The sequence below is a fragment of the Pteropus medius genome, unplaced genomic scaffold, assembly GCF_902729225.1.
Source record: "Pteropus medius unplaced genomic scaffold, Ma_sr-lr_union100, whole genome shotgun sequence".
In the NCBI taxonomy this organism is placed as follows: domain Eukaryota; kingdom Metazoa; phylum Chordata; class Mammalia; order Chiroptera; family Pteropodidae; genus Pteropus; species Pteropus medius.
The window spans coordinates 23,684,726-23,708,831 of record NW_024344378.1 but is presented as its reverse complement, the minus strand read 5'-3'; the positions used below and the strand labels follow the sequence as shown (position 1 = coordinate 23,708,831).

Sequence of the window (24,106 nt, the reverse complement as noted above, 5' to 3'; positions counted from 1 at the left end):
ATTTATATCCTCTTTCTTCTGTGATGTGCATGCATGTTTGACTTTGCATGGAAATGAAGAGGGAGATAACGCTTAATGCAAAATAAAGTCCATTTTGTAAACACATTTCTCATTCCATGATGGTATCCCTTTGGTATTTATGGAACATTTCTTCTCCTGTGTTTTATAAAGACATATGAACACAAAATATATGAGCACATCTAATGTTGATTACCTCTCATTTGCATTTTCCAGGAAGAATCGTGTAGACCAACAGAAACAGTAATAAGAAAATTCCCTAGAGACAAAGTAAGGATACCTCAGTGTACTTTTATTAAAGCATGGCGAAAATCTTGTGTATGGCTACAGGTTGACATTTTCAAAAGCATACTCTAAGACAACGGAAAACTGTTAATGATAAACTTAAAAACTTTTCGATGATAAATGCCACGTATATTTTAAAAAAGTGAGACAATAGACAAAAATTGACTCCAGTTTATTATTTAATATTTCGGTGTATCCCGCCGCTCCAGTCATCTACCCCTCCCCCCACCCCAGTTTCGGCCATTTTTTTTTTAAGTAAAATAATTTGTGTAAAAAGTGAGGTCGATTAATAAGTTGGATTTCAGAAATGTCACAAAGGGGAGACAAGAGGCCACACTTGCCCTTGGGAGGGGAATCCAATGATGATATTAATTGACCTCTTTGTCCAGCCTGGCTGTGAGACGTGGAGTCGATTCCTTTGATGCGGAGGGATCTTTTGATGGGGATTAGATATTCCCTGTTGTAACGATATTTTTCAGACCAATTATTAAATATGTACATGTTTGGAGTTCATCATGTCTTCCACAGCTGCTGGTGGCAGCTCCCTTCATTGATGTGGGCTGCAAAGGCTGCAAAAAACCTACGTGTCAAAAGCAAGGGGTGGGGAGCCGCCATTTGCAAAGCCGGAAATGATTAAAATCTCAGGATTGAGACCATTCCCAGTCAGCAAGGGCTTGCCCAGAGCACAGTTCCTGCTTCTGGTGTCTACTCTGAAGAGCATAGAATGGATGTTAGTCTACCATTCCATTGGCAGTAGGATGTCTCCAACTACTGGTGAGCTAAGGGGGAAAGTGAGTCAATCACTGGCGTGGCGTGCACAGGAGAAGCGCGCTAATTTGAGAGGTCAGCGGCGAGTCCAGTTCAATGGCCTAGTCTTGTCGGGCTGAGCCGCGGACCCTGCCGGCCGCCGTCCTCTTCCGCTTTACCCAGGTGCAGCGTGGATCCATCCGCCTTAGCGAGCGCTCCTGGTAGCGGGGCGATCGGCTTTTCGGCAATACCCGGATGGAAGTGTAATGGCCGCCATCAGGGACTCGCAGGCAATGGGGACCACGACAGGTATTCCCTGGGAGCAGCGCCGCCCAGACCTGTTAGGACGCCGAGACTTCTAGAGGGCCAGCCAGGGGGCAAAGAGCGAGTTTGTGGGCCGTTAGGGTCCCCCTCCGAACCGGCTCAGGGGTCCGCCTCTTGAGATAGGAAGCGCCTGTTAAATAGTCCCGGTCATTCAGCGCTTTCGGCTAAGTTGCCGCAAAGTTTTTCAAGGGAAGTCGGCCCTTTCACTCGGTGCTCTTGCAGGCTGCTAGAGCTAACCTTCCGCTTCTTAGCCTGTGCTGGTTTTACGTCCGAGCTTTTTCAACTCTATACTGTTCCAGAGCCTAGGAGCTGGAACGGAGCGCGGTGACAGTGTGCCTCCGCGCGCCGGAGGGGCAGCCGAACCCCGGAGGAAGGGGCGGATCGTGCGCGGTGTTTGGGACAGAGCGGGGCGCGCGGCGCTCGAAGCACCCACTCGGTTCGTTCCGGGGCTGGTGGAGACAGCATGGGTCCTCGTCAGACGGCACCTCTCGAGCTGTAGGTTTGCAGTCCCACGGCAGCCCCACTCGACGGCGTCCCCATCGTGGGTCCAGTCTACGGTCTTTGGAGGTCTTTTCTTGCTGATATGCTCAGTTCTCTGGCCAGCGCTACTTCCTCCAGAATTGGCCAAAGGCATTCTTTCCTACAAACCTCAACCACACCCAGTAGCAGATGGATTTCTTTGTAACTGGTTTCTCACTTGTAGGGTCCATTTTGAGTCTCTTCTTAACATGGTGTCCTCATTGTCAAGTAGATAGCCTTCTCTCGATGGTCATGGTTTTTGAAAATACATAGGGTGAAAGTACATAAAGTAAAATGTTATAACTCTGAAGTAGACCAACGAAACAGATACGGTAGCCTTAAGGTTAAAAATGTAATAGTTAAAGTCCAATTTTCTTTTTAGGTTTAAATTTGGGGGCGTTTACTGTTTGTGAGCTCTTTTAGTGAAAACAGTTGCATATGTGGTTATCAAAAGTTCAAAAATCTCTAGAAAAATAAAGTAAGTCAATGTTTAAGGAATTCATAAGAATGTTGAACATTATATGATTGTCACAGTGATGAAACATGAAGACACCAAACTATCAGGGTAGGAATGTCATTAACTCGAGCAGCTGTGTTAGGCCCAGTTTACTGTTACTGTTAGATTATTTTTTATGCAGCAAGGGATCTGATTTGAGTGTACTCTGAAGTTAATATCCTCGGATTGAATAGGTAGAAACCATTTAAATTGATTCAGTGAAATAACCTAACATTTTTCAGAGTTTATTGCTAATTAGTAGAAATGGATTCGTTATCTTTCATCAAAACTATTCTTCTGAAATTCATAAAGACATTGCATTGCGTTAACATTTTTAGGATGTTAGCATTCCATAGGGGGGTAAGCATAGTAGACCATGTTAAGTTTTGTTAAAATTCTCATAAATAATATGAAACCTTTATCTAGAAAATTGTTAACCAAAGGAGAGGGAGAGATAAAGTATAAGTATCTAACGACCTGTTTTGCACGTTCAGATTTTTCCTTATTGTTTCCATGAAAGTATAAATGTAAATTCAAAGCATTTATATCTGGTTTTATGGAAGGATAAAAGGACAGTAACCACAATGAATGCCTACTGTGCATATTGATAAGGTGTGAGCTTTTAAATGCTAGCGATTTTTATCATCATCACACTTCAAATCCTATCCTATTCTCCCTGGTAATAGTATACTGTGATCGCAGAAGTTTTTATGTCTTGAAACATTCTAGAGGGGATATATTTTAGCATAAATGTACAGTTTGACTTTAAAATATACTTTAAACATGCCCTTCTAATGTACTTTTATTTACTTTTCTGTTTGGAATTGTCTTTATTGAAGCATTGTGTTCTTTAGATTACTTAATACAACTTTTTTTTTTAATTTTTTTTTTTTTTAATGATGAAAGACTTGAATTTTTCCAGTTTCCTTCAGGTACTCCACTAAAAGGTGTTTTTTTGTTGTTGTTGTTTTTGTTTTTTGGGGTTTTTTTTTGCCAAAACACTATAAATAGAAGAAAAAAGTTTTAATAAAGTTGAAATTTCTATTAATCTATCTGATCCCAGGTATGAAGACTATGAATATTTCAGTTCTGTATGGGGTATTGGCTTCACACAGTGAGCAGTTTTCATGGGATGTTAGCTATCAGAAATGAGTATTCAGAGGTAGCATTGTGGTGGTAGGATAGCTGGATTGGAATCAGATCCAGATATAGTTCTAGCTTTGTGATTTTGGTCAAGACTCATTTTCCCTATCACAAGATACTAAATTAAATTGCTTCTAAGCTCCCTTCTAAGCTTTGAGTTTTGTGACTTTTGTAAATTTATGACATTATTATTGGGTATCAATGATAAAGTATTTACTAGAGTGCATTGAGATTTATCTTCTAAATTTATACATATAAGTTGAATATGAAGCATAATTGAATTGAGAGTATAAAAGCATTCTACTAATAGTTTTTGCAGTCAGAGTTTTAAACTCTTGGTCTTTATTTCCAGATATCATCTCTTCTTTTGATCACTGTTCCTGATTGTGGCTTTGTCCAAACATTAAATTGTGTGCCTTTTGTTCCTTGAAGAAAGAGGTATGGTAAAGATCAAAGTACTGCATTATATATAGTCTATTAAGTAATAAGTTAATATGTTTTAATCTTGGACAAAATATTTATGTATATGTGAGTTTTCATAAGTTATAATTTTATTTTTGACCTAAATAAAATACTTACACATAGATTTTCATTTTAATATAAGCAGAAAAAAGTTTGGTTTCATTGTTTATTATTTAACATTTTGTTAGAGACCTAAAGATGATTTTAACTATATTATCTTTCTGAGTATAAAATGGCATTAAGGGCTTTAGGGTAATAAACAATAGAGATAAATATGGTAGCAAGATGTTTTGAATCTATCCAGTTGGCCGGAAGAATGTGTTTTACTCTAGTAAATACAAAGTAATGCACCAAAAGAAAAATTGTCTAGCATATATTTATATTATGATTAATAGCACCTACATTATAAGTCAGAAAAGGGACTTGGGAATTACTATAGAGTTCTGACTGATTTCTTGGAGATAATCATCTAAATATCCTGGTGTAGACAAAAAGAAGGAAAAAAAATCTGCAAACAAATCCCAATATTTTAAGGAAAGCTTTGCAAACTCAGTGGGAAATATTGTACTCTTATTTAAAACAAAACAAAACAGAACAAAATTTGAAACACTGTCTCGAAACACAAGAGTCTTTTGCTGTTTGTGCTGGATAGGTTCTAGGATACTACATATAATTCCCTTCAACAAATGGAATAAGTAGATCTAAAAGTATAACCCTAAATTAGGAATAAGAATATGTATGTAACTACTAAAATAGATGATACTGACTAAATTATTACTTTAGTTCTATGAACTTTACTAGCAGATGGCTTTCTTTTCAGAGCCATTTTACACAAAGGCATGAATTTTTATTAGAAATTGACGTCTAACTACCATGAGTAAAGAGCAACAAAGCTGAGTTGAGATACCAACTTGTCATTTATGTTCATTTACCTGCGTAATTTTTTTCTTTATAACGTTTATTTGACCTTTTACCACATGAGATTCACATGGGTACTGTGTTGTTCTGGAATAGAGAAAGTAAATGCTGAGCGCTAAGAATTTTTACTGTTTTTGATCCAAACTACTCAGAAAAAATATGATAAAGAATGAAAGATTCAAATATGATGAAGTAAACAGGAGGCTGCTATATGATAATCAAAATGATTTGGATTATTTCATCTTGAAAAACTGTGAGCAAATTCTGATTAAAAACTTTAAATTGTAATTGGTATGACTACATGAAACAAGTGTCAGAATATTGGAATAAAGGTGTGTGACTTGAAGCTTAAGAAAATTAAGGGGCTTCACATTGGTCAAGAAATGGTAATAGCAATAGCTGAAAACAAATATTGACTTTATAGAAAGTCAAATGATTTCAAAATGTAGTAAAATCAATTAAAACTGGGTTGTTGGAGGTTGTGGTTGATAGAAGATACCTATATATAGTTTTTGTCAACTCAGTATCTCTTCATTCGGGGAACTATCCCGTCCATATTGTGAGTGATTGATGGGCTATCAGTCTTCTAACCCAAGCCTAGTCATTCCTATTACAACAGTAATGGTTGCCTTTTACTCAGACAAACTCAGTCAGAATCCGTGGGAATTGATGTGTGAATGCTAGGAGAAAGATGTTCTCTTTTCTCTAAAGTTGTTAATTTGTGGGGGGAGGTGCGCTAGTGACATTCTTTCCCATATGTATGAGAACTTCATCTGTAGTAGGAGAAAGTGAAGCCATACAGAAATGGGAGATGGATGGAAATGGAGCACCAGTTTCAGTCAGGGACTCTGGTATGAGATATCAGTGTTTTTCTTTTGATTCTGCAGCTACCCTGGTGTCCTTCCCAGTCCTTTGAGCTAAAATTCTCTATATAAATTAGTTTGAATTGGATTGCAGAAGAATGAATTTAAAATCTATAACTTCAAGTTGATCATTACATTCATCTACGATTTGCCCTTTTCTTATACTTTATAATAGATGCCCTTTATTCATTCATCACTCATTCATACATGCATGCAGTCCTTCATTCATCCTAACATTTATCAAGTTTCTACTATGTACAAGTGTGTGCAGCTGCCTGGATAGTCAAGGATTATGCATACTAGGCTGAGTGGATGGTGGACTTTCTCTAATATAGCACAGTTTTGTATACTTAGGTTACACAGATCAACTAGCATGTGTAGAGAATAATTAGTGCTGTGCTTAGCATTTTAGTAAGGTGTAAGAATAAGAGGAGTTCTTTATCTTCAAAGTGCTTATAATTTAGTTAAGGTATCCAGATTAATATATGTGAAACACAACATGAACAGCTAAAACAGATAAACGAATGCACAGTTGTATAGTGTGGATTTTAAGTCTGAGTTCTGATAGGAAGAAAGTGAGGGCTAGCCCAGTCTAGGACGGTTTCTTGAAGGAAGTGTAACTTCAAATGGGTTTTGACTTATGAGTCGGGTTTTGATAGGCACAGAGAATAATTAAAGAAAAGATAGAGTTGAAAATGATTAAGTGCAGTGGTCAGTTCTCAGTCCTCATCTTACTTGACAGAGTCGATCAATCCCTGATCTTGGAAACACTTTCTTCACTTTGCATTTAGTATACCGCTCTCCCTGATTTACCTTTAGTCTTACTGGTCATCCCTTTCAGTCTCACTAGCTGGTTCTTTCTCACCTTTTTCTTCTAAATGTTATAGTATCTTGGAGCTCAAGCCTTGGACTTCTCTGTGTACTTACCCCTTGGTGATTTCATTCAGTTCTATATGCATAAATATGAACACACAAAAATGTACACATAACCAATGATTCCCAAAATTTTATCTTATACCTAGATCTCTGTATTCTTTATTCAGCTACACATTCCACATTTCTACTTGGATGTCAACTGGATATCTCAAATTCTACATGGCTAAACTCAACCCTTGATATATTTGCCAAACCTATTATTCCCATACAGGCTTTTCTACCTTAATAGTAAATAGCACTTCATTTCTTCTGTTGCTGAGATTAGAACTTTTAGAGTTATCCTTGACATGTTTCTTTTTCTCATAGACCAAATTTAGTCTGTCAGAAAATCTCATAGCCTCTCTCCAAAATGTGTACGGACCTTGACCATACCTCATTGTCTCCACTAAGACACCACCATCTCTTACCTGAGTAATTGTACTGTAATAATCATCATATTCCCTTCCAAATACTCTGTTCTTAATATAGCAGCCAAAGTAATTTCTTTAAAAAAAAAAAAATCAGCTCATGTTACTTCTTTACCCAAAATGCTCCAGTAGCTTTTCATCTCCTTCATAGTAAAACCAAAGTCCTTACAGTGTCCATCAAGCCTTATTTTAGCCACCTTGTTATTTCCTTGACCTCATCTCCTACCCTTCCCTCTGGTGCTTTCTGTTCCAGTCATGCTGACCTTCTTCCTAGTCTCCAAACATTTTAGGCACACACCATACTCAGTGTTAGCACTTAACTATTTCTTTTCTTGGAATAATGTCTGTTTCAGTTCCTTACGATCTTGGTTCAAATAAGACTTTTTCAAGTGAGGTCTCCCTGATTTTGTATTCAAAATGGCAATTTTTTGGTTCTGCCTATTCTTCCTTGTTTTTTTTTTTCCATAGCACTTGTCACCTTTGAATGTATTATATAATTTACTTAATTTGCTTATTATCTCAGTATCAATAAAATGTTAGCTTGATGAGGGGAGGGATTTTTGTTATGTTCACCGCTATATTTCTAATTCTTAGATCAAAGACTGGCACAATTTGGTGCCAGCTAAAAGCCCAGCATTATGACAGGTGCTGATGATATAGCAAAGAACATAGCAGATGTGGTTCTTATGCTTATACAGCTTTTATTTCAGTAGTAGAGACAGAATATAAATTGGCAAATAAAATATTGCCAGAGGAAAAAAAGTATTACAAAAAGGAGATACAAGGAGCTAAAATAGAGAACAATTTTTTCTTTTGAGGAGGGGATAGTTTATAGTTTGGAGAAGGCCTTTCTGAGGTGGTGACATTTGAGCTGAAATCTAAGAAATGAGAAAGATCTAGCCTTACAAAGAATGGGAGAAAGAATATTTCAAGCAGGGACCAGCAGGTGTAAAGACCTGAGTATAGGAAAGGTGTATTTGAGGAATTAAGAGATCATCTGTGGTAGCTTGCTGAAAGACATTTGCAGGTGGGGAGAATGGTGTGAGATGAGTTTGAAAACCAGTTGAGGACCAGTTGGCATTGTTCCTTGTAGGCCTTGACAAAGAGATTAAATTTTCAGTGCTTTGGGAAGCCATTAAAGAGTCTTAATCAGGGGAAATTGCGACCTATTTTTATTAAGATCACTTTTGCTCCTGTGTAGAGAATGGATTCGGAGGAGGGTGGTGGGCAAGAGGAAAGCATGGAATGCCAGTTAGCAAGAAGCAAGACAATTATTTTAATCCAAGTTAGAGATGACAGTGGGCTAAGATGATAATGGAGATGGAGAGAATTCAAGATGTATTTCAAGATAGACAGGACTTGCTTATGGATTAATGTGGGTAGTAAGGGAAAGAGAAATCAAGAATTATTGCTTAATTTCTGGGTTTAGTAATTAGATGGAATGTGGTGCCATATTTTAAGATAGGGAAGCCTGGGGAGTGGAATTTGTTTTCTGTCCATAGAGAGTAGTGTTTTATATAGCCAGAGAAAAATTGAACAGTTATATTATTTTGGAAAGCTGAGAGGAGATGTATTACATGTTGATATATGTTCTCCCAGTCAAATGGCAGTAAATCTTTTGATTTTCCCTCTCCCCGATGTGTTCCAGAATCTTAAGTAAAATCTGCCTATTCCCCTAAATCACTGCCATAGCAAAATGACAACAAAAGAAAGGAACAAGAGTAAAGAAAATCTTTCTACATCCCATGCTGAATTCAGTGGTCTTTATTTCAGTTTAGACAGATTACTTATGATTTCTCTCCTAATTCCTACGTGTTAAAAATATAATTTCTGACTCTTTGTGTGTGTGTATGTGTGTGTGTGTGTTTTAAATATAATTTCATTACAGCAAGAAAAGTTTACGTGACCTATAGCATTTGCTGTAAAGTGTTTTAATCTGAGGTCACAGGAAGTCAGATATTTAGTTGAAAATAAAAGAGTAAATGAATTAAGAATGTCTTAGGTCCCTGTGTATCCAATCTTCTTGGTTTTTGTGAAGGATAAATGAGAACTATGTCTTTAAGAAGCTTATAAATTATCTTGGAAGGTAAAACAAAAAAGTGAAATGTTGTAACTATAAAACAGTTTGTAATAAAGTGGTGAGCAATGGCTATCCTTTAAATGGATATTCAGAGTGTGTGTTATTACAGAAGGTTTCATATCCCCATAGGAGGTAGAGTTAGAAAGGAAGTTTGACCAGTACTGAATCAAGATAGAAGGTGATGACAAATCTGATGGAAGAAAACAGTATGAACAAAGCTAAATACATGTGTATGAGTTGGGGGGAGCAGAAAGCACCTTATATATTGGGCATAATAGATAGATACAGATATATAGTGAGCAGTCAGAGTTGGGGAGAGTAATGACAAGATTAACTTGAACCAAGAATTGCTTCTGAATTTTAATTTTCCTTCATAATTCATACTTTTTCATAGTTCAACTCCTTCATAATTTTATACCAATGTCACCTGCCTACCTAAATGGTATGTGGCTCACATGTACCCTAGAATTTTGAACATTTCTAGATCTATACTTAATTATATTTGCATACTTAACTCTTCCTTTCTTTTTTCTGTGTTTAAGTTGCTCATTAGGCCACAGTGATATGGAGGGAGCTGGCTTTCATTATATAATGAAATGTATATAAATTCTACAAAATTTATACTTTCACTTGTTTTTAAATATGATAGGTAATAGCCTCTCAGGTAAACTTTTTAAAAACTTAAACAGCTACACACACACATGTACACATCCTAAAAGGTTGTTCCAAGTCATGAATAGATAATAGTTTAAGGGCACTAAAATAGCTTCTGCTTTGAAAATAAGAGTTTTAGGGTTTTTTTGTTGTTGTTGTTTTTTGTTTTTTTTGGTATGTGTGTGTGCGTTCTAGATTCCTTTTAGGCAGAACCTTATGTTTTTCAGTAAGCTCTTCCTGCTGCATGCTGCTTTTGTTCTATATCCATTTATATATTCATTTGACCATTTTACAAATAAATACCTGCAGAAAAAATTAGATGACTCAAGGAATGCAATAGTTATAAAAATAATGACTATATTAGTTTTCCTATCTGGGTATTGTGATTAGTTAAGTTACAGAGCTACATACTGAGTCACAAATAGGGCTAAGCTAAAATCAGAGTTTTTTAGTTCTTTGTTTAATGTTTAAACAACTAGAATGTAGTGAGTAGCACATAGCTTCTTTTTATATCATTTTGCTAAAACTAAAGAGAATAGAACATCTTCGCTTTTTAATCTGTTGTAGATAGCAAACAAAACTCTAAGATATATTTGATATATTCTATACAAGTCTTCCTCATCCTTAGCATTTTACTTTAGAAATTCTTTTTAAAATTTCTCCGTACCTGCCGTGTGATTCCTAACCCTTGCTAACACTGCCAGTTCTCTGTATCCTCACTTTTTATTTTGATTGTCACTTAGTCCTCTGATTCTCTCACTGCTATTTTTACTCTTTTTCTCCACTATATCTTACTGTCTAGTGCCATTCTAGTAATATTTCTAAAATATTATTCTAAAATAGTGCTTTAATAACTTCTCTCTGGTCGTGAACTAACAATGGTTTCTGGTTACCTTTCATTTCAAGTTCAGATCAGTCCTCTGTAGGCCGTTCTCACTCAACCTCTCCATTATACATTCTCTCTTTGATCTAGAGATCGTGCAGTGCTGTAAGAGGAGTCTTCCGTCATTTTTTTAATCTGTTTTTCTGGTCTAGATAGCCTTTGCTCATTCTTGAATGTTTAAATCGCACTACTCTTTAAAGCATCGTGTACTTTTCTATGAAGTAAACACAGTCAACATTGGTCTGTCAACTTAATGTCTTAAACAGGAGCCTTTGGTTACAAGTAATAGAACTAGCTTAAGCTCGTTTAAGCTAGTGTAAATTGAAATGTGGGAATTATTTTAAGGATACAGGATTTCTTAGAATTCAGGGTCAGGAATATGCAGGCAGGCCTCAGTAAAGACTTTGGTAGTGGCATTGCCCTGTTGGTTTCAATCAGGGTATCTGGAAGAGCTGATGATTTTCTCCTTGTTTAGTTTTTTTTTTTTAAATTTTTGTTTGTTTGTTTTGCTATGCCATGGTATCATTCCTTTCAAAAAAATGAACCTGTTTTCAATAGTGGTTTGGAGGATAGCTTTTATAGAGCTGTCGGTGTTTATATAAACATATAGGACCTTTACTCCTGATATAAAAATAAGGATCTTTCCTCTTAATTTAAAAATGTATTGTCTTAATCTGCAATTTCCTTTTTTAAAAACTAAAATCAATAAATATCTTTCTAAGTCAATTCAATAGATATCTCTTTATAATGTTTTCATGTGGATGTTTTATAATTTACTTAATCATTTTCCTGTTCATAGATGTTTAAATGGTATATATCTATATGTTGTGCTTTTATTTTTATGATAGATTGTAAAAAGAGATTAAGAATATACTTAGAAAATGTGAAAGAAATTGTTTATTTTCAAGGAAAATATAAAATGCCAAAAGTGACTCAGGCAAACCTAAAGAGCCCAGAAACCAGGCTCCCTGTGGTGTTGGTGCAGTTTATGAAATTTTAAAAAGTGGGTAATTCTCATGGTTAGTGAACTATTGTTAGGTTTAGTCGACATAAGCTTAACTCTATAAAATTGCTGTAATAGTTTCTAAATGCTTACTCTCAGTTTCTATACATATCTAGTCATGGATTGGTGACAAACAGTTCATGGACCATCAGTAGTCCATACTTTTAGTAGCATAATTTTAGCCTACGAGCCAACCTAGAAGGAGAATTAGGGGATGTGGGGTAAGGTTTGTGTCTCGTATATATATGGTCATTTAATACTCTTGCTTTTGGTGTGGTACCTACTCTCTCAACTGGGTCTGGTATCCCCTATTTCAGAGATCCTGTTTTACTTTCCACAAAGAATAAACCTCCAGACTTCTACTGCAGTGGTGGAACAGTAGTTACCTAGTATTATGGAATAGGGAAGGGAATCAAAACCAAAACTCAAGCACCTTTCTCCAAGTTTTTCTTTATCTTAGTTTCCTCCTCCCCTCCCATTTCAGTTACTTGGTGCTGTCAGTTGCTAATCCTTTTTGAAGATTCAGAGTATAAAATGAGTTAGTTCTTAGCTTTACCCACTGCCTGGGATTGTTTTCTTGGATCTTCAAGGTTATTTATTACTTATATATCTGCTTTCCAGCATCTAGAATTTTGTTACTATTGTCACTTCTCCTGTTTCACATTGTTAATTTTTCTTTAAGTGTTTCTTATATATTTGTCATTTTGCAAATGTTACCCTTTCCAATCTTTTCTGCTTTCTTAACTATATTAACAAAATATTTACATTTATTTCTATTTTGTAGGTTTTATTGCTGATAGATATTTCTTCTATCTCACTTTTTTTGGGGGGGGGTTCTTTTTTTTCCTGATTGAAATTTGATTTTGTTGAAGTATTTACTTAAAATTTTTTTCCAGAAAAAGTATATATGTAATCTATTCTCTGACTCTTTACATATCTAAAATTGCATTTTCCTCTCACATATATGAGTTTTTCTGTGTATAGAGTTAATTCTTGGGTTAATTCTTTTCCTTTACAACTCTATAAATGTTATTTTATTGTCTCTAGCATAGAATTATGAGTAAAATGTCTGATTAGTATTGCTGTCTGATTAAAATTGGTGTTGCTGATGAAAATTTGAATACCTTTTTAGGTAACACTTGTCCATCTTTTTCTTTTTTGGTAGCATTTCATTTTTATCTTTTAAACTAAAAAATTTTACAGATAAGTTACAGATACTGTGTTTTATATCCCCCCACTAATAATCTTGCCAGGCATTTGGGAAGCCTTTAATTTTGAAAAGCCAAGGGTCAACAAAACAAAACCTCAGTGTAATTTTTTTTCTCGTTTTCAAAATCATTATTTCTCCCCCATCTACTTTCTTTTCTCTTTCACGGTAGTTCTTTTTTTTTTCTTTCTCAGTGTATTATCTCAAGTCTTAATGAGATTGCCAATTACTACTCGATTTTTTTTTTTTAAAGCTTTCACCTTTTTCATTGTTACTTTTTTTTTTACTGCTGGCTAGCAGAATAAAAGCAAGATTTCTCTGAGTGTTCAGATTATTTACCTTTTTTTGAGTAACTGCATTCAGTGATGTTTCTGCCTACTTACCTTTTTTGATGGCATTGGTAGTTGAGATGAATTCTTAAAAAATAAACCAAGATTTTGTTTTTTTAGTTAGATGGAAGGGGATAGGAAGTTAATGTAATGATTTTCTGACAGCTAGGAGATAATTCTGTGGAGAAAGGATAGAACTCTTAAACAGAAGAAGGTAGCCAGGGATAAAGGAAGATTTTTCTTTGCTCAAAAATAATTTCTTCTTCACATCTCTCCTGACAGCTGGTGCTAGCAACTCCCAGTTTTCTTTAGCCCGTGGACCCACATCAAAGCTTCGGATTCATCCTCCTCCCCATACCTCAGTTGCACCCTTCTGTCACCCAGAGGGCTCCACACAGTCTTCCTCTCAAGCCCACACTTTCTCTCTCAAGGTATGTTTACAGGAGGGAGTGGGTGGAATTATGTTACCCATTCCTTACTCGGGGCAAAATTGATAGATACTCATTGAATGTTGATTGAATAATAGTTGTCCTCTTTTAAAGTGGTGCTTGACAGTCAGTCAATATTTATTTTCACTCCTCTCTCTGGACTGTTTCCTACCAGATACCTTACAGTATGTGTATGGAATGTTTTTATAGTTTCTAGACATTTTGTAGGATTTTCTTGTGTTTTTTTGGTTTGTGTTTCACTGAGCAGTTGGGAGAGGAAGAAATCAAATGGCTTAAGTTCCCATCTTGATGCAGGAAACTCTCCAGGTTTCTTTAAAGGGCAAGTCATACTTTATACAAATAATATTGTTTCAAGGCTTAATGAGATGTTGGTCAAGTTTTATGAGGAAATAATACATATATAGTAGGCAGTAGTTTAAATAGGTTTAAAATCAGTAATCCTTATTGGCAGGGTAGAAATAAGACTTTAGTGAAAAGATTAGCTAATGGGTTGGAAGATTAAAACTATAATAAAATTTCTCTGTTTTTTTAATGTTATCTGAGATGTTCACAACATGCAATAAAGTTTTCCCCAAAGACCCTAATATAATTTGCTACCAGGTATCATCTTTGATCGCTTCCACATACTACAGGTTGAACATAGTTGAAGACAAAACAGATTCTCCAGATATATAATTTGAGTGCTATAAACCCCAAACTACCTAAATATACAACTCCCCTCATACTGTATTGTATATGCCATACATTAAATATATAAAAAATGTTGACATTTAACATTAATTAGTAGTCATTAACCTTAAGTAAAAGCTAAGTGGATTTCTTAATAAGTTGATTTATTTTATCAGCTTTGTTTTGCCTGTGAGGAGAGAGCATACATTTTAACGGGTAAACTTCGTGGCATCTGGTTTGGCTGCCATGCATCCTACTTAGTTATTTTATATTCTTTATGTACTGGAAGGGTGAGGTCCCTGGAAGGTCAACTCTGAATAAGCAACATGTTAATATATATATGTCTTTCTTCCTCCTTACAATCTAAAATTGTAAGCTGTAGTAGGGGTAGGACCATGTTTTTGAATCTCTCCATGGTACCCATTATAATGCCTCATGTTCATAACACATTTGTTAGTGTCAGTTTATTGAGTTATTTAAAACTGTATTTTTATATTGATTGTCAGACTTTGGGATATGTGCTTTCTTATATGAAAATATTTAAATTGTGTATTTTGAAATGGAATTAATGGTATTTAGAAATACTACCAAATCTGTAATTTTTTAGCATTACACACATGTTTTTGGACACATATAATATTACTGTAAGAAGCAATTTACCTTTTGAAACCCACGATATAGTCTCCTCTTAATTATATGCAATAATAAAAAGCTTGGTGTGTATAATCCAGAATGACCACAACATGGTATTCTGGCAAATGGAGAAAAACCATTACTGTGTGTGCTTAAAAAGTTTCACGTTTGAACCCCACTCTCAGATTTTGGTTATGGTAAAAACTCCATATGTGATTATGATAGTTGTCACTGTTGAGAATGTGACAATCTTTAGGGAATCTTCTTGGTTGATGTGTAGTGCCCACCAGGTATCATTGAATTTTTTTCTCATTATTATTTTTCTTACTTTTGAAGGAAAAGTTTTTACATTTAGTTTTAAATAATATAGTAAAAAAGTTACAGTAAAAACAATATTTTAGTGTATTAGGTATAGTATGTAAAAAAATTCAGAAAACTGATATCTTTCTAATGAATTTTACTGTCAGTTTAGCATATATATATATTTGAAGAATATTGAAGAAAGTGTTCTTTTCGACCCTACCAAAAGTATTAAGCTTGAGAAATACTAAAATGTCCTTTTAATATATAAAGCAATGTGACATTTAATTATATTCTCTCAATAAAGGATTTCTAAAACAGTGAAATTCCTAGTTATTTAGATTAATTGAAATTTAAACCTAAGACCTTAGGGTAGACATAGATGAAGCTTAATGTGATTTGCATTTTATTTCCTTTAGCTTATCTAATTTTATCTTTTTCATATACATATTTGAAACCATGAAAGTGAGAAAATATAATTCTTCTAATATACAATTTGATATTTTTACTATTGTCTCAGCAGTATATTGTCACATCTTATTACTTTACAGTTTTTGATTTCTCTGCAGTTTGAATTGTATTGCCTCATACATGGTAATCACATGTAGTAATGATGGTAGCTGCGATTTATTTAGCAATTTATGTGATATTGTTACATATATTTTTTAATTTAACCTTCACAGCAATCCCATGAGAAAGGTAGGGGAAGTACTAATTTTTTTTTTTTTTTTCATTTTATAGATGAAGAAACTAAGACACAGAGAATGACACTTGTCTAGATAACATAAATCAGTAAGTGTTTGAATTAATGGAGGCAGATAGTATTGGGTACATTCTAATCTGCCAAGGACTTCCATTGCTGCCATCTGCCTGAGTTCTAGGGACAAAAAGCCAAGTAGCCAAAATGGTAGGGAACCAGAAAGGTAGACTTGAGTACCCCAGGAAAATATGCTCTTCCTTTTAATTTCTTCTTTTTTGTTCCCTTTTTTTTTTTCCAGTTAGTAATGAAAAGTTAAGAGAACAGATAATGTCTTTGTCATGTTGTTAAATGAATGAAACTTTTATTTTAAATATAAATTATCCCTGAGACACTAGCAAAGTAGAAAACCTAAAGAGAAGTTTGTTGAAATTTTTACAAGGTAATAGCTATAGGGTCAACTAAGGAAGTGAGAAAGTTAATGGTACATGTGTGTAATTGGAATTTAAGTGTTTAAGGCTGTCTTGTTAAGATTTGAAAAATCCTGTTAAACAACTATAGCATCAACTTAATATAAAAAACCTTAGAGCTTAAGGGTGCTTATCCAGTTGTGATTTTCTTTAGATGAAGAAACTGAGGTGCAGAGCAGTCAAAGCTTGCCCAGTGCCACCAAGCAGAGCTGGAAGTAAAGCTTATATCCTCTGACTTCCAGATTAGGGTTATTTCTTCTTCAAACTATTGCTCCTTGGTAAGCTGTTCTTACAGTACTTAACAAATATTTTATTGTGTCTTTTATTTCTGTACAAATATTTTATTGTGTCTTTTATTTTGAGCAACATTCCTACATTTTGTTAAAATAACTTTAAAAAGTGAAATTTGTGATACTTTTGTGATGAAAATTTCAATTCTTTGTTTGGTTTTAGGTGAGTTAATGTGGGAAAAATCCTGGTATTTTGAAGATGTCTCAGCGCAGTATTGTTTCCTGTTTAAATTACAAGTAATTTCAAGAGTTTTGAGAAAAAAAGGAAATTGGGATTTTTTTTGTTGTTAAATCATGCCATCTGATCAGAAACAGTTATTTTTTCATGAAAAACAAGCTACTTTAAAAAAAGATTATGATATCAAAAATGAGATAGTTGATACTATCAAATCAGTACTTAAACCAAAAATTTCAGAAAGTACTTTTCATTATAAACTGAAAAATGTGAAAATTGATTTGCCGAGGATAAATATTCCAAATGAAGTCCTATCGAAACATGAAGTTGACAAATATAGAAAATTATTTCAGCATAAACCACAGACTGCAAGAAAATCTATCAATATTAAGACTGTAAGCTGCATAGAGAAGTTTACGTTGCTCCATAAGTCTGAGAAAGTTGAAGAAGAGAGTATAAAAATGTCTGCAAAAATACTCAATTTCAACTGTTTAAAATGCCGAGATAGCACTCTGTATAGCCCAAATGATTTGCAGAAACACTTTCAGATGTGGCACCATGGTGAATTACCTTCATATCCTTGTGAAATGTGCAGTTTTTCAGCAAATGATTTCCAGGTATTTAAACAACACAGACGAACCCATAGAAGCACTTTAGTAAAATGTGACATTTGTAACAATGAGAGTGTATATACTTTACTAGACTTGACAAAACATTTTGTATCCACACATTGTGTAAATGGTAGTTTTCAATGTGAAAAGTGCAAATTCTCCACCCTGGATGTTGGCACATTTGTTCAGCACATTCATAGACACAATGAAATCCATTATAAGTGTGGTAAATGCCATCATATATGTTTTACCAAAGGAGAGCTTCAGAAGCACCTTCATGTTCATTCTGGTACATTTCCCTTCACTTGTCAGTATTGTAGCTATGGTGCCACACGGCGAGAGCACCTTGTACGACATGTTATAACTTTACACAAAGAACATTTATATGCAAAAGAGAAACTAGAAAAAGACAAATATGAAAAAAGGATGGCAAAGACTTCAGTAGGACTTAAGCTAATACTGAAAAGATACAAAATGGGTGCATCTAGGAAGACATTCTGGAAACGTAAGAAAATCAACAATGGAAGTGACCGAAGTCTAGAAAAAAACACTGAAGTGCTTAAAAATGTGAACAAAACACAGACAAAATCTGAAGACCAGAGCCATCTCATTCAGGAACATTCAAATGAAGAAAAGGATGAACAGCTACACTGTGAGAATAATGATAAACCTGCTGAGTCAGAGTCAGAAAAGCCAACTCTCCTCTCCACTGGGCAGTGTAGTAGAGCTGAAGAGGGATCACATTCTCCTGCAGCTTTCTTGAAGACTGCTGTACAAGGACCTACAGTGTTAATGGTGAAAAATAATAAAATAACAATTCCAGCTAACTACAGTGCTAAGTTTATGGGCTTCAAGATGATGGATGGAAAACAACATATTGTAATAAAACTGTTGCCTACCAATAAACAGAATTTATATTCACCAGGCTCACAGTCAGATGCTGCAAAGGACAGTACTGGTAATTCGCAGTCCCAGACTTTGGACACGACTGGATTCTTAACAAGAGTAACAACTGTGTTAAGTGACACAGTTTACATGAAAGCAACTACTCCATTTTTATGTTCATCTCCTGTACTTACAGGGAAAGTAACTTCAGAAAAAGAAATGGCTTTGCTATCTCAAACAAGTAATACTCTTCAAACAGTGAATGATGAAAAAAGTGTACCTTCTTTGCCAGCATCATCAGAATTAGTTACAGGATCAGTGAATTTGACCACGAAAGTCGAAACAAGAGATAATGTTGACTTATGGGGAAGTCATATTACTCACAGTCACCCTGAGGTATCAGGTACAGCCATTAAAAGTCCAGATAAAGTCAACTATGCTACCAAACCAAATGCATTCAACAGTGGAGATATGCATAACTATTGCATTAATTATGTGAACTCTGAGTTACCTGTTGAATCTTCCAACCAAGGATCATTACCTTTTCATAATTACTCAAAAGTGAATAATTCTAATAAACGTCGTAGGTTTTCAGGAACAGCAATGTGTGAAAGCCCTCAAAGAGAATCTTCATCAGGTAAGACAGCTATTCAACAACCAATAAGTGAATCAGTTTTATCACTAGTGAGGAAGGAGAGCTCAAACCCAGATAGCCTGTTAGCATCTATTAGCCTTTTAAATACTAAGGATGGAACTTTAAAAACTCAGACTGAAATTGAAGACCAGTGTGTTTCAGAAAAGGGACAAAACATTGATGGACAGAACCTATACACGAATGAAGATCAAAATTTAGAGAGCATGACTGAAAATTCTAAATGGGATGGCATTTCCAATGTTGAGTCACCTCTGATGCCTAGAATCACATCTGTGTTCTCTCTCCAGAGTGAACAGGCATCAGAATTTTTGCCACCTGAAGTAAACCAGTTACTTCAAGATGGATTAAAAGCAAAATCTGATGTGAAACAAGACTCTAGTAACACTCCAGATAAAGGCCTGCCACTTCATTGTGACCAGTCATTTCAGAAACATGAGGGAGAAGACAAAATTGTTGACTCTTCAAAAGACTTCAAAGTACAAGGCATCTTCCCAATTCCGTCTGGTAGTATGGGGATTAACGTGCCTGCAAATGATCTGAATTTAAAATATAGTGGGAAAGAAACACAAATGCCGTCAGTGTCACAGGATATGAGAGATTCAGAGAAGACACCTAGAATTTCAGGGATTGGCACACTACTTAAGACTCAGTCAGATGCGATAATAACACAACAGCTTGTGAAAGACAAACTACGAGCCACTACACAAAATTTAGGTTCTTTATGTATGCAGAGTCCACTTGTAAATTCAGAACCCAAAAAAGCTATATTTGTTCAGACTCCAAAAGGCTTTTTTGTACCATTCCACATTGCTAACAATCCTGGATTACATGTCGTTTCAAGAAGACCATTGGTTAATACTCAAGGTGGACCTGCTTGTCTTCTTTTAAACAAGAAACCTGGGATGATTTTAACATTTAATAATGGGAAATCTGAAAGTGTTAACACTGTCAAAACTGAGAGTGCTCAGGCTTGTGGAACTACAATTAAAGAGCCTTCAAGAACATCTCTTTTAAAGGTAGAGCAAAGCAATAATTGTCTGACACCTGCACTTTGTTCCAGTATTGGCAGTTGTTTGAGCATGAAAAGTAGCTCAGAAAGTACTTTGCCATTAAAAAGCCCTTATATTATTAAAACGTCAGCAAGTTCTTCAGTGAAAGCTGTGCCTACTCCTAATGTATCTGAGCATCAGGGCACTAAGTTAAATACCTTGGATTCAGTAAAACAGCAGAATGAGATTTTTCCAAAACCACCTCTTTATACCCTGTTGCCTGATGGCAAACAAGCTGTTTTTTTAAAGTGTGTGATGCCAAATAAGACTGAGCTGCTTAAGCCTAAATTAGTGCAAAATAGTACTTATTATCAAAATATACAGCCAAAGAAACCTGAAGGAACACCACAAAAAATATTGCTGAAAATTTTTAACCCTGTTTTAAACGTGACTGCTGCTAACATGTCAGTAAGCAACTTTGCAGCCTCATTGCAGAAAAACAATGTACCATCTAATCAGACTGCAGGAGGAGAGCAGAAAGAGCCAGGATCTTCTAGAGATGCCTTACCCTTCTTACTAGATGATATGATGCCAGCAAATGAAATTGTGATAACTTCTTCTGCAACATGCCCAGAATCTTCTGTGGAACCAATACATATCACTGACCGTTCAGAGGCCAGGGTATTGAGATGTAAGACAAATTGTAGAATTGAGAGAAACTTTAATAGAAAAAAGACTTCCAAAAGAAACTTGTCAAGAATAAAAACTCAAGTAAGAAGTAAAGATTCTGAAGCTGCCTTTGTACCTAGAAACAGAAACTGTAAACGAAAGTGTGGGGATAGTTACCAAGAACCTCCAAGAAAAAAAGCAACATTACATAGAAAGTGCAAAGAAAAGGCTAAACCTGAAGATGTCCATGAATCACTTGGATTTAGCAGACCTAGGCTTTCAAAAGATTCTGTCAGAACTTTGCGACTTTTCCCCTTTAGTTCCAAACAGCTTGTGAAATGTCCCAGGAGAAACCAACCAGTTGTAGTGTTGAATCATCCTGATGCAGATGCACCCGAAGTAATAAATGTAATGAAAACTATTTCTAAATTTAATGGACGTGTACTTAAGGTTTCCTTGTCAAAAAGAACTATCAGTGCTTTACTGAAACCAGTTTGTTGTACCCCTTCTAAAACAAATTGTGACTTTTCCAGGAGGCACAAAACATTTAAACCTGTTAGTTCTGTGAAAGAAAGATTTGTGCTAAAATTAACACTCAAAAAGACAAGCAAAAACAATTATCAGATTGTGAAAACTACCTCTGAAAATGTTCTAAAGGCTAAATTTAACTGTTGGTTTTGTGGTAGAGTGTTTGACAATCAGGACGCTTGGGCTGGTCATGGGCAGAGACATTTAATGGAAGCTACTCGTGATTGGAATATGTTAGAATAATTTACTGTAATTACCAAGGAAAAGACAAGTAAAATATTAGAAGAAAACATTGAATTACCTTAATGCAGACATTTTCTACTTCAATATGTTACCTAAAATTAAACATTTAAAAGTTGGCTATATTTCCATAAGAGAAAAAGTTTTGTGTGATATTTGAAAATGCTGTCATTGTACATATAAGTTCTGAAAGAAATTTATCACAGCACAGATAGACCTTGATTTTTTCAAAATGTGTTCTTGGGAAGTTAGGGCAAAAGAAAATTTTGAAAAAAGTTTTCCCGATTTAGTGACTCAGAGGGTAATGGCTGACAGCCCCATTCCTTCTCTTCTTCCACCAGCCTTATGAATCATAAGTATAGCTCCTCTGAAGATGGAGAGCTCTTTCATCATGGAACTGAAGGAGTTTCTCATCATTTATGAAGATATACTAAGCTTAGGTAAAAAACTTATTCTACATTTGCTAAATATAGTTCTTTTGAAGGATATAGGTTCCTTTGAGAGTACATTTAATTCACTACAGCTACACCTCAGATGCTTGAAAAAAGTTTTTGAAAAGTAAATTTTTTTTCCTCATAAGCTATGTCCCACATCAGAGATTGGAACACCCTCCCAAGGTGATTTTGGTTTTCTAAATGGCTATGCCAAGGATTGCAAGAGATGGGCAGCCACAACAGAAGCACTAAACTCTTCATCTAAGTTGAAGTCCAGTTAACCTGACATTTTTGAATTTGGTGACTCTCCAGGGATGCCCTTGCGTAGAACTATGCTTGTTTGGTTTAAATTGTTTGTTCTTCATAAACCAAATAGCCAATTTTTCTTGGTTGCCACCCTTTAAAAAGAGTGGAATGTAGAAGCACTTCCAGGGGAATGGCTTTTCTCAAAAACTAAAAATTATGGAAGCAAGATGAGCAAAGCAAATCATATTTTTGTCTGTGTTTAATTACTGTTAGTGTCTGAACATGTCTACATTGGGATAAAACATTTTTGTTAGCAACTTTACAGTATGACTGACAACCCAAAGTAGATTATTTACTGTTTGTTGGCAGTTGAAAGTAAAGAAACATTAATAGTAGACTCAGTGGCAGCGCATGAAACTTCAGGACAGATTCCTAAGGGACGTTCTCAACAGAGGAATAGTTTTAAAATGGATGTTTTCATGATGACGACAAAATCATTAATGTAAATTTTTCACCTTGTGAGTTTGGATCAAATTTCGTTGGATCATTGGATAATGGATTTCTTATATTGCAAAATTGCATACTATATTTTTTGTCACGTTACTACAAGTGTTAAGATATTTTCATTGAAAACTTCAGGGCTTCTTTTCTGTATATAACAAAGAATTTAAAGCTGTACATATTTTTGTACCTTTTCAGTTATGTAAATTTTGCACAGAAAGTTTTTGACATAAAAAGTTTATTTTTTTTTCAGTTCTGTGCATGCACTAATAAAACTGGTTGTTTAATTTAAAAGGAATATGTACGACTTTACCCACGTTATTTTCCTGGTTTTTATTTCAGATGTAGAATTTTTTTGGAGGGGGTAAATTCATTTTTCAGGGATTGAACACTATTGTTAGCAAAGTGCCTAAAAGATGTGAAACAGTTTACATATGTCAACTGTAACAGTAGGTCCCAAATGGGCCCATTCCCCCAATAGTTTTATTTTAAAGAAAGCCATACATAGATGCTTCAAGCTATCTTGCTATGCACATTATACATGTACTGTTTTTGTGCAGTTTGTCTACTTTCTTAGTGAAGTATTTTTTTGTATAAAACCTTTTAAAATTGTGTTTAAATTGAGCCTAAGAATGGAGTTGATTGGAAATATACAGTATATATTAATAATGTATATTGGTGTTTAAAGAATGGTAAGCATTGTTAATTTCTGTAATGAACATTTTCAATTAAATTTATCTTGTTTGTGTTTACACATAATTTTTTTTTACTGTGGTAAAATCGAATGGGAATTTTATTCTAATGAGAAATATTTAGATTCCAAAGTTCTTTTCTTCTAGTGAACTATGCAAAATAAAGTGTGGGAATTTTTTGCCCCCAAAATCACAGGTGAAATTTTGAAATTTTGTTTGAGAAGAGTAACATTTACTACAATTTTACTATGGTTGTGCTGATAAGGAAACCCATAGAGAGGCTTTTGCTCTTCAGTATCCTAACAACAATAAAATTGAAATGCTCTGTTATGGATAGATCTATTACAGTGCATCACCTTCTATAAATAGAGAAGAGAGAAAGAACCATCTTGCCAGAGTTTGCAGCACTATACAAATACATTTCAAAACAGCAGTACCAGTAAAAAAATATTTTCTGATACATGCCTTTTGTCTTAAAGTTTTAAAAGGCATTTCAATACATCATGCCTCAGATACTCTAGTTAGTACATTTTCTGACTTTGTTAGGTTAACAAAGGAGGCAAACCTGCTTGGAGCTGCTTTATGGCCAGAGCAGAAAATCTGAAAACAAAACCCTTTATCCTTTTTTTTTCTCTCTCAGCTGAAAGTGAGCTAAAGGTTGCTTTCCAAAGTATAGTCAGTAGTTTGAGGCACTTTTTA

The 24,106-nt window shown here is 35.0% G+C and overlaps 1 protein-coding gene across 4 annotated transcripts; it reads left to right on the top strand.

Moving 5' to 3' along the window:
* Window positions 1-921: 921 nt before the first annotated feature.
* ZNF518A (zinc finger protein 518A) lies at window positions 922-23,474 on the top strand. 4 transcript variants are annotated; one of them, XM_039871649.1, is made up of 6 exons: window positions 922-1,077; window positions 3,885-3,970; window positions 13,557-13,705; window positions 16,067-16,117; window positions 16,647-16,770; window positions 16,946-23,474. In XM_039871649.1, the coding sequence occupies exon 6, from the start codon at window positions 17,077-17,079 to the stop codon at window positions 21,535-21,537; it is 4,461 nt and encodes a 1,486-aa protein (XP_039727583.1). In that variant the 5' UTR covers window positions 922-1,077; window positions 3,885-3,970; window positions 13,557-13,705; window positions 16,067-16,117; window positions 16,647-16,770; window positions 16,946-17,076; the 3' UTR covers window positions 21,538-23,474. The 4 variants fall into 4 exon arrangements, with proteins under 4 accessions (XP_039727583.1, XP_039727582.1, XP_039727585.1 ...); XM_039871648.1 differs by lacking the exon at window positions 922-1,077 and adding an exon at window positions 1,120-1,359; XM_039871650.1 differs by lacking the exon at window positions 922-1,077 and adding an exon at window positions 1,375-1,869.
* Window positions 23,475-24,106: the final 632 nt, after the last annotated feature.

Bases quoted from the DNA above. Each gene is read 5' to 3' on its own strand.
- ZNF518A (XM_039871649.1), top strand. From the start codon at position 17,077: ATGCCATCTGATCAGAAACAGTTATTTTTTCATGAAAAACAAGCTACT.